General features: G+C 40.9%; 1 protein-coding gene across 1 annotated transcript; it reads right to left on the bottom strand.

The window, feature by feature from the left end:
* Positions 1–802: 802 nt before the first annotated feature.
* rpe (ribulose-5-phosphate-3-epimerase) lies at positions 803–3,991 on the bottom strand. The gene is made up of 6 exons (XM_041950954.1): positions 3,837–3,991; positions 3,409–3,488; positions 3,156–3,295; positions 2,818–2,952; positions 1,769–1,855; positions 803–1,683 (listed from the first exon to the last, which is right to left on the bottom strand). The coding sequence occupies exons 1-6, from the start codon at positions 3,956–3,958 to the stop codon at positions 1,561–1,563; spliced, it is 687 nt and encodes a 228-aa protein (XP_041806888.1). The 5' UTR covers positions 3,959–3,991; the 3' UTR covers positions 803–1,560.
* Positions 3,992–10,438: the final 6,447 nt, after the last annotated feature.

The raw sequence follows: 10,438 nt of genomic DNA, 5'->3' as shown, positions 1-10,438 counted from the left end.
TGATTATGCGCAAAAAAGTACTGTATTCTAGATTACATTATCAGACTGTTATGTGCAAGTAGCCTTTCACTAATGTATTTGCTCAAAGTGGAGCTAATTTTAATGTTTTATATACTGTTTGGTGGTTTAATCAATGTGCCATGTATTTAAATCTCCAAAGTAACTAGTAATGTTCTGCAAATGTAGGTGAGTAAGAAATACAGTATTTCCCTCTGAAATGTAGTGGAGTACATTAAAATGGAGAAAAAAAAACATGAAACAACAAGAAAAGCAACATAAATTGTAAAGTACAGAAATGTACTTAGTTACATTCCACCTCTGAATCTTATACAGTACACTTTTAGTTAAATATTATTTACATTTGATGTATTTTTTTATATATAATTTTCATTGTTCTGGTTTCACTTTAGGCTGCCTTGAAAATGACTGATTCGGCCTTATATGTAGAAATGCAGGTTTGCTTTTCATCAGCACAAAATATTGAACATCTTTTTAAAGACATCATTACAAGAGATCTGACTGGACGTGTACCACAATATTGTCCCCTCATCCTTGCTTGTGACCTACTGAGCCTTTCCAGGAGGCTTCATACCCAATCATGATCCTATCACCTGTTACCCATCAACCTGTTTACCTGTGGAACGTTCCAAACAGGTGTTTTTGGAGTGTTTCACAACTTTCCCAGCCTTTTGTTGCTCCTGTGTGACACGTGTTGCTGCATCAAATTCAGAATGAGCAGATATTTACAAAAATCAGTGAAGCTGATGAGGTCTTTAAACTTTAAATCTATTGTCTTTGTACTGTTTTCAATTGAGCATGTGTCAAAAAGAATTAGCAAGTTAGCACATTCTGTTTAATTATGTGTTGCACAGCATCCCAACTTTTTGGGAATCATGGCTGTACAAATAAAGTTAATTGGTCTGCCAACACCCTTCTCCTATTTGATGATATGAACCTCACTCAAGGTCAAACTGCGACGGATCCATACTTCACTTTATCCGACCTTTTATATTCTGCACAACCAAATCTCATGGAATTTAGAAGAGTACATTATTGTTCCTCAGCAGAGAGAAGAGCCAAAACTATTTAACAAGGTATGAAACATAATTTCAGGTTGAAGTCAAAAAATGACTTGCAAAACTGAAGATGTGCTAAACACAGTGCTCCTCGGGCCATTTTATTTTCACAATTAATTCATACTTCAAACTTACAGTGTAAATCAAAGAATAGTCAGGAATGTTTACAGATGTGAAATCTAGTGTCACGTCGGCTCCAGTCGTGAAATGCTCGTCCCCGTGCTGAGGCCAGACTCACTGCGAGTTACCTGTTCAGAGAGGAAATTGTGGCAGGACAGGATGAAGTCCAGAAAAGTTTTTTCAGAGGCACTGTGCAGCGTCACTCACATCAAAAGTGATTTGGATTTGGCCGTCTGTTCGCTCCTCCACAGAAGCCCCCTGCTCTGACCGTGACCCCCGACCTCCACAACAGAAATGTCTGTTCCACCGGCCGCTGTGTTGTGTTGCTGGGACGGGCAGGTAGAGCACCAACAAAGCGGACATCTCAGCGGTCAAGCGAACGTTTCTGGATTGCTTCGGCCACCGCGGTGCGCAGGAGAGCGATGACGGAACGAGGGTCGTCGCTGCCTATCACAGCGCTGCCTGACACGATCATGTTGGCTCCTGCCTGAAGCAAACACGAGAATACACTTACTGTAGGAGACTCACAAAATATGATCTGAATTTTATATGAGCTTATTTTATTTCCTCACCTCTGCACATTTATGAATGGTGTCAGGACCGACGCCTCCGTCTACTTCAATGTCTAACGAACGGAACTGACTCCTCAACCAGCTCACCTGGGTCACACGCACAGAAATGAAAGAAAGAGGTTGAAACCTGCATAACTCTACTGCTACAACATGATTTTCAGAAGTTAGAAGGACTGCGAAAAAAGACACAGAAAACTTCCTCTGTACCAGATTTGAATGCTAGTCTTTGGTGAACAAGAGCGTCTATTTGGGCTGTGAACATTTAAGAGAGGAGAACACTGAAACTGAAACTCATCTTTATTTAGTACTTATGTAATACAAGTTTGTGTAGTTCTGTGGTTTAGCAGAGACTTGTATGGAAATTGAGTCTCACATCACTGCGAAACTTTACCTTGCACTTATGTAATCTTTGTCTGTATTCCTACTATTTAGCAGAAGTGTGCAAGAAACTATAACTAGTCTTCTAGTTTGTCTGCTTAGCACGTCATACCTTGGTTGCAGACCACCTGCCAGCTGTCTATGATCTGCAGGCTCTCCTAACAACAACTGTTGAAGATGCAATGGATGCAGCATGTGCCTGTGGTGCAGTGGTTAAGAGAGAGATGGCCAGAAGTTTATTTCTTCTGGTGACAAAGGTCAACATGTTTGTGTTCTCCATAACTGTGCTGCACATTTGGTGTGGCTCTTTTGTTGGCCAATTTTGGAGTACTGCATTCACAGGGGAAAAGTCATTGGTGATTTCAATGATGCAGATTTCTCTAAATTTATCTCTGCTCTCTTACTGCAGCACAAAATCAGGGCAGTAGGCTGCATGCACTCCACTACGGCTCGCTATGTATCTCATTGTGCCTCAAAATACAGTATCTGGAGGACAATACCCCTATGAACCCCACTTGTACTGTGAACAACATACTCCATTCAACATTTGCTGTTATTGCATCAAAGCAGTGCTATTTTACTGTTCGGTAAGCTTTGAAACCTAATTTGTGTTGTCACAGGAATGCACGAGTTTCCTGTTACCTTTTCCTCGACCTGTGGTTAGTCCTTACCTTGGGCATCATGTCCTCCATGAACTTCTGTCCTCCAAAGCCAGGTTCAACAGTCATGACCAGAGCCATGTCGATCTGGTTAGCCCAGGGTGCTAGCTCTTCAACAGTAGTACCGGGCTTTATGGCCAAACCCACCTGCAAAGCTCACACAGTGGTAGTATGAACATGCTGAAATACAGTCAACTCAGCACTTGTGTTTGTAGCTGCTGCCAATATTTCAAATTTTCCCATCAAGAGGTACAAATCTTTATGTATTGTTAAGTATGAACATTCATTACCCATTTATTCTACTACTGTACCGTACTCACACTAAAGCCCTATTTGCTTTGATTTCTCACCTTCATGCCACTCGCTCTGATCTCCTTAATGAGGTTTCCAGGGTTGGTGGTGGCCTCTAAGTGGAATGTGTACTGGCTGGCTCCTGCTGCAGCCATGGGCTTCACCCACTGCTCCGGCCTCGACACCATCATGTGCATGTCTGCAACATTAACAGCGTCACGATGCTGCACTCCACCATGCAGCACAGGCATTGTGACTCAATTCAATTGGGGTAACTAACTTAAATCTAGCATGTGTGTGGTTTTCTCTCACCAAAAAAAGGCTCCTGGCCTACGGACTTCCTCAGGCACTCTACCATGGGATGGCCAAACGTGATGTTGGGGACAAAGTGCCTTTAAGAGGGAACGCAAACAGAGAGTTGACTTCAGCCTGTGATGACATTTACTCCTCTTGCATAAACAGCTATTAAGTAACGTCTTGCTGTAAGTGTAGAGGAAGGTAAAACAATTGAACTAGCAGGAAGAAAGAAGTTATTATTATTATAACGTTTAATACCTCTTCTATGGCACAATTTAACCAGATAAATTTAGTAACATGAACACTGGCTTCCCCAGCTTAACTTCTTGCAAGCTATCTTAGCTTGTTGATGTTAGCCAACTTTAGCCCTACCGCACTGAACTTCCCAATCGGCTTACTAGCCGTTAGCATGCTATCTTATCTAAGCAGCGAATTAAACTGACCCGTCCATAACGTCGAGGTGCAGGTAATCTGCCCCGCACTCCATCATCCGCACACACTCGCTGCCCAGACGGGACAGGTCACTGCTTAGGATGGACGGGCCGATCTTCGCAATGTAAGACATGCTCTTACTCCTTTTACTGTCTGCATGCAGCGTGGATGACACCGCCAAGATTACTACAACATAAAATACAACTTCCTCTAATACCCTTCACAATAAGAAACATATGTAGCTACAAACCGTGCCCTAATATCTAACGACTAAAATGAAAATTCAGGTAAATACAGCACATATTCTTACATGTGGCTATTAACTTTTTTTTTAAGTTTACAATCTGAACTTTATGATATAAAGGTTCACATTGTATTTTATTTTGAAGGCAAAGTACCTTTACGTCATGTCTTACTCGAGGTATCAGTGTGTAACTTGATTCAGCTGTATGCTGTATTTGGGCTTCACACTTCCGACTTCAAAATAAAACAGTACGAACTTTTTGACACTAGATGGCGCAAATTTCATATGGATAATTAACTGGTCTCAGTCCCACGCAGTGGATTTAATCTGACCTCTGACTGTTGATGAGAAGATTGCAGTTATTAATTTTATTTATTTTATCATCTTATTTTAGGTTATTGAGAGCAAGCTTTCTTTCGAAGTGACACCTTGATAGCAACATATATAAAATACACCCAAAAATTACAATAAATATAAAACAACAAAAACTAATTTAAAATACTAAAAAATCTATCTATCTATCTACACACATACACACACACATGAATACACACACACACACCAAAACTTTTTGTCCCTTGCACACAATAATAGGCTGCAACATATTTGTGAGTTCTGATAATGTTTCTCTACCGTGAAAAAGAACAATGGCAGTGGCATTTTCTGAGAAGGCATAACACACAACCTCAAAAATAGATTTATTTTTGGGCGCTAATATGATACTCTGTTGGGTAACACAGCTGATTTGTAATCAGTATTGTGTTTAATAGGACACGTAGTTAAGTAATGTGGGGCATAGTTTACTAAATGGTGTCAATGTCATAAAATTGGCAAACTTTTTGGATCCTCTCCCAGTTTAAATTATACATTATGATCTCCACTTCTGTTTTCTGTCTGTATTTGGCCGCTGTTTTCATGTGTAAATGTCTCTGTGAGATTTCACAGACTTATTCTTGTCAGCCACCACCCTCCATCTGTCTCTGTCATTCTGCTGTGCCATCACTTAAAATATAAGTTGTGTGTCAGTATGACACAGATAGATAGTTTAATGGTCACATGGAGGAAGCTATTTTTCACACTTGGTGCTGTGAGGACACAGGCATTTAATGATATAAAGTTGTCCGGGCTTCAGAAAAATAGGTTTTATTGATTCAAGCACTTGGCTGGATGGAGAACAGGTTAGCCTGCAGGGTTGCTATTGTCTGCCAATGGCCTGTGATAAATCTGTGCCTCAAAAGAAAGAAAATCTCTTAGAGAAATGAAAAAGACCAGAAGGACTCTAACCGTCAGAAAGGGCCTGAATGGCCCACATCGCCTGACATCGACTGAAAAATGAAAAAGTAAAACAGACCAAACAAGCCAATATGTTTCCAGTAAAAGATAAACTTTAGTCCAGCTGTATGAAACACTTTAGTCCTGAATCACAACTGTGATGTCATACCAATTTGGTCATGTGATGTCCAAGGTTACCTGATAAGGAATATACGAGTTTAAATTGGTGCCAGATGTCTCATAAATACCTACATAATCCCATTTTATCTCTTACAGTTGGGTGTCATTATAGTTCTTCAGCGATATCATTTGCACTATCTTTACCACACATGAGCTAGTTATTCTTCCGTGATTTGTTTTTCACCTCCATCATCCTGGACACAGTCCATTGAAATGCTGTGAGTGTTTTTCAGATGAGTGTGTAAGTTGTTGTGATTTATAAGAAGCAGATGGCTGCCTCCGCAGCAGTCTGCCGAAGCTCAGCCCACAAAGACCCACAGTCGTGCATAAAGTATACCCAGATTGGCTAAAGAGAATTTGACATTTATGAGTTTTACCCACGTTTCGCATTACTGCAGCGGTGATGGAAGCACTGGTGGCACGGCGTGCTCTGGCCAACTAGAAGATGATATATGCCTTTTCGTAAGCGGGGTTGAGGCAGAGTAAGTTGGAGTCACCGAGAACGGGGGCCTCAAGAGTCTCTGAGGAAGGCAGTAAAAAAGCTTCAGGCTTTGACTGTCATTTTGTAGCTGCAAAGGACTGAGTTTTATAAGTCTGTCCATACAAGAGTCCTTCATGGTGTCTCTCTGATTCTCGAGAGCAGCAGTTGATGGGGATCTCCAAGGATGATTCACTGCAGCTCATTAAGTGCCACTTATCTCCTGAAATAAGATAATTGAAACATTATTTTGAGCAAAATAAAGATTTTGGAGGGGTTGAATAATCTATTACCGCAGAGGTCAAACTCCAGGTTGATGCATTTGTGTTTTGTCTTGAAGAGGGTGATTCTTCTTCCTGCAGCTGCCTCTAAGACACATTCTTCACCGTTACTGTAAACAGCTCCGACTCGGAGCACATCATTTCAGTCAACCTGAGGCTTCTGTTTACTGGAGGTCCCCATTAAAGACACCTTTCCTCGTCTCAGTGGAGGAGGCCCAGGAATGTGACTTGCACTAATTTTCAGGATGCTGTCAAGCTGTTCTCTATTGCTCATTGTTGGCATGTTCTCACTTTCAGCTCTGCAGAAAAAAACAGTACTGTACTGTACTGTTGTCACGCACTGTAGAGTTTTCACTTACTCTCAATTATACAAGACATTTTTTATATATATACTGCACATTATGTGTAGATAGAGCAATTACTGGAGACTAAAGTCTTGCTTCTCTGTAATTCTATCTCATTTAGAGTTATAGAGTGGGCCCCTCCAGATTTAATGGCAAGACGTTCAGAATTTATTTGGATGATCAAAATCCTGAAGTGGTTGTATGTACTGTTCATACTTGCTTCATGGCCTGTATGCTATGGTCCTAATGGGCTCGAGGATGAAAGATTTCTCGTTACATGCGTTTCTGCATCTCAGTCATCTGTGAAACAATTAAAAAATAAAAAGTATTTTGCTGAAAAGGGGAATACTAATCATTTCCATTCCCAGTATACTAAATAAGTGTGTGTTTAATTTTCGTATGCGTTTATTCTTTCCTGGCTGTTGAACTGCTAATTAATATGTTTGTTTATTCTTCAGTAAGAGTTTTCTTTAATATGTGTATATATATGTGTATATATATATATATATATATATATATATATATATATATATATATATATATATTTTTTTTTTTTTTTTATTTATTTTTTTATTTTCATCTCATCGCCCTTTTCACTAAGTTGGTGTCTGGCCTCATCAGCACTTTCAGCTGTGTCCCTGAAGGTTTAGATTTAGCCTTTACAGTTGGCTAATTAACAGCCACACAGCAGCATGCATTAAACATGTTTGAACTTGTTTAACAGTCTTTTGAAGTGCATCATTTACGGACTATGAATTAATTATCGACCAAATCCACAGCGAGCTAAGTTGCGATGAAAAACCAACTGAAAACAACATACTGAAAAACAACCTCCCATATTACAATTGCTAATCTGCAGGGGAAGCGGTGTGTTGATTAGATATAGGAAAGAATGCATGTGTGCGTTAAGTGTTCTTCAAGATGTATACATTTTGCATTCAGCAGCATCTGAGCTGTAACCTCGGGTAAGTTGGGTTTATGTGACCTTTAACCGCGGCAATAGAAGGCAGGAACAGGAATGGAGGTCAGTCCTGCTCTGTTTCTTAACTTTTTCCAGTGCTGCAGTCGATTAGCCTATTAAAGTCTTGGTACACATCCAAACTTTTCATGTATTATCTTGATTGAAAGCTTCCTCCTGCTTCCCTCCAGCAGTTGACTCTAGCCTCCTGAGCAAACAGATAGCGATAAACCGCTTTCTTGTGATGGTCGGAAGGAGAGTGCTGAACATGTGTCCTTGCAGCCTCTCCCTTCCTGGACTTTATGTCACCGTGGTCGGGGTCCATAAGTGGAAAGGGAAGGGTGGGGAGGGTGCTACCTCCCCCTGCTAGGTTAATGCTCCCAATCAAGTTTGTTTTCCTGGGGCCACAGGGAGCACGTTTGTGTGCGCGCCTTCAGTTTGGATGTGATGCTCAACACGCAAACTTTCATTGGATGACTGCTTGATGGCAGGATATCTATAAAAGATATTGTTTTAGGGCCTATTGTGAAGGTGTTCAACGTTGCTCATTATACCTGTCACTGCTCACTGGATGTTGTGGAGAGGCTGTTCATTGTGATGATGAACTCAGTAGCCGCAAAGACTCATCATGGCCCCCAAGCTTGTAATCATCAACCATATTAAACCGAGACTTTGGAAACAGGAAACCTAAAGTTGTGGTCTTTATTGGTGCTCCTTGGCCTGCAGGATTTAGGCTGTTCTGCATGTATATTGACACAGTAAGTGGTCCTTGTCTTGCTACATGCGTCCTCAGAATAATTAGTTATATGCCAAATATCCAAACAGCATTAAATCTGTTTATGTCACAGTGTGTATTCTTAAACTTGACCTCAACTTTATGTCCCCTGACCACAACACACTTCAGAGCAATAATTGCCTGTATATAACAGTAATTGCCTGTGAAAACCCCCCCTGGGGAGAAATGGACCCTTCCAACAGTCATAATTTAGCACTTTATGGAGGACGAAGTGTCACTTCAAAGGGTCAGGAACGGGAACATGGGGGCACCGGTGACATTTCAAAATGACAGCATGTGGTTATAAAAAAAAAAAAAAAAAAAAAAAAAATTATTCAGAATACTTTTTTTTTGGCGGGGGGGATTTAATACCAGCAGCCACTGAGTAGATTTAGGGGAGCAAAGCTTACCTCCTGACTTCATAAAAAATCTAATCCACCTGGTTTAATCTTTAATATCGGAAGATTTTGGACGCAAGAAGACTGCTGAAAAAAACAGCAGGGTTCAATATGTTCTCACAACATGCGCTCCTGGAGTGCAGGGGTTCGGTTATGAAGACAGGAAATCCAGTTCTAATAAAATTTGAGATCAAACAGAGAATTTTTTTTCATATGTCTTACATTTTATATATATATTTATGTTTCTTTCAAACTAGTGCAATCCTGTGCCATCTTGTGCTTTAAACTAGTATCAACCGACCTAAATCTCATTTCATTCCTCTGAGGCTTTTTTGCATTGTTAAATTTGCACATACCCACGTACAGATGTAACGTCTTACAGAGTTAAAGGAAATCTGGCAACAAATCTGAGAGCAAGAAAGCATTTGTCTGAGCTCTTCAGAGAGCGCCCTGGTCTGTATCCACATATCCAGGCTGCACTGTGAATCATGAGGAGTCTCTCCTCTGCTGGGTTTAATGTGCTGGTGCCGCTAAGAATACAACGTGAACATCTGCTGAGGAGTATTACTCAGCTGTGGGGAAACTCTTCGGCACTGAGCATTCGTGGCCTTTGGAGAAAATGACTGTGTTATGCAAAAAAAAGCAAGAAATATGTCCGTCACTATCACATGATCCAAATGGGAGCATGAATCCTGACCCCATCTGGTGTTTCCAACAGCTGTAAGACCCACTGTGGAGAGTGCTAAAGAATCCAGAAGTGTCAACAAATTCCCTAAAATCCTTTTCCTCAGTGAACACTCATTTAGAGATTTCGACACTAGCAAGATAGGTAACATCACACAGATGCAGTTGCATACGTTCAAGCTGAAACATATGCAGGTCTTGACAAACCTGAACAAACATACACACACACACACACATAAGCTCTCTTGGCATTTTCCCCTCCTGTCTTTGAGGTCAAATAGTCTCCTGACAGGATATGACCAGGATGACTCTCCAGAGAGAAGTCAGTGAACCAAACTGACTGACTGCAAACAAGGTTAAGACTTTGAGAAATGATTAATTCAAACCAAATACCTGTTCAACAAAGTTTAACAAGCGTGGCTTTAGGATGTTTAGGGGCTCAAAGTGATTGCTACACACAAGGTCGTCACTGCTGATGATGACCACAAATGAAAGCTCAAACTTCCTACTTCTGTTAAAACAAAGTCACTGGTGAAGTGCACCATTGTGTATCCGTGTGCAAGACTTCAACGCACAATGGTCTGGATGTTGGATTAGCATCTGCGGCTGTGAGTGAGTGAGTGCAGGTGTATTGGCAGTGCAACTAAAGTGCAAAACCACAAGGAAAAAGTCCCTCAAAAATCAGTTGTTGTTTGGTGGTGTATTTTTCTTAGACAGGCAGATGACAGTCGCAAAACGCAGACAATGCACTTCATGTCAGGGCATTCCTGCTGCATGTTACGCTCAGGCACTTCAGTCATCGCCACTAAACGCCAGATTTTCAAAATGAAACGCTGCCGTCTTTCTCTAGATCCAGATTCACCTTTGTTTATTGTAACCTTCATTTGATCAGGTAATCTCATCGAGATCAAGACCAACCACACAGGGTGAAATTCAGTGAGGCACATCCAAAAATCCTGAAGGCGCAGTATTTCATAGTGCAACAAAACATGACGCGCC

The sequence above is a fragment of the Chelmon rostratus genome, chromosome 13, assembly GCF_017976325.1.
Source record: "Chelmon rostratus isolate fCheRos1 chromosome 13, fCheRos1.pri, whole genome shotgun sequence".
NCBI lineage: Eukaryota > Metazoa > Chordata > Actinopteri > Chaetodontiformes > Chaetodontidae > Chelmon > Chelmon rostratus.
The sequence above is the reverse complement of the archived record's forward strand: the minus strand, read 5'-3'. Positions and strand labels throughout refer to the sequence as shown.

What these genes read in the sequence shown, in the direction of transcription:
- rpe (XM_041950954.1), bottom strand. Translation starts at nt 3,958, where the DNA reads ATGTCTTACATTGCGAAGATCGGCCCGTCCATCCTAAGCAGTGACCTG. An exon ending in AGGCCAGGAGCCTTTTTTTG is followed by an intron (nt 3,296 to 3,408) that starts GTGAGAGAAAAC and finishes TTAATGTTGCAG; the next exon opens with ACATGCACATGATGGTGTCG. An exon ending in TCAGAGCGAGTGGCATGAAG is followed by an intron (nt 2,953 to 3,155) that starts GTGAGAAATCAA and finishes TGAGCTTTGCAG; the next exon opens with GTGGGTTTGGCCATAAAGCC.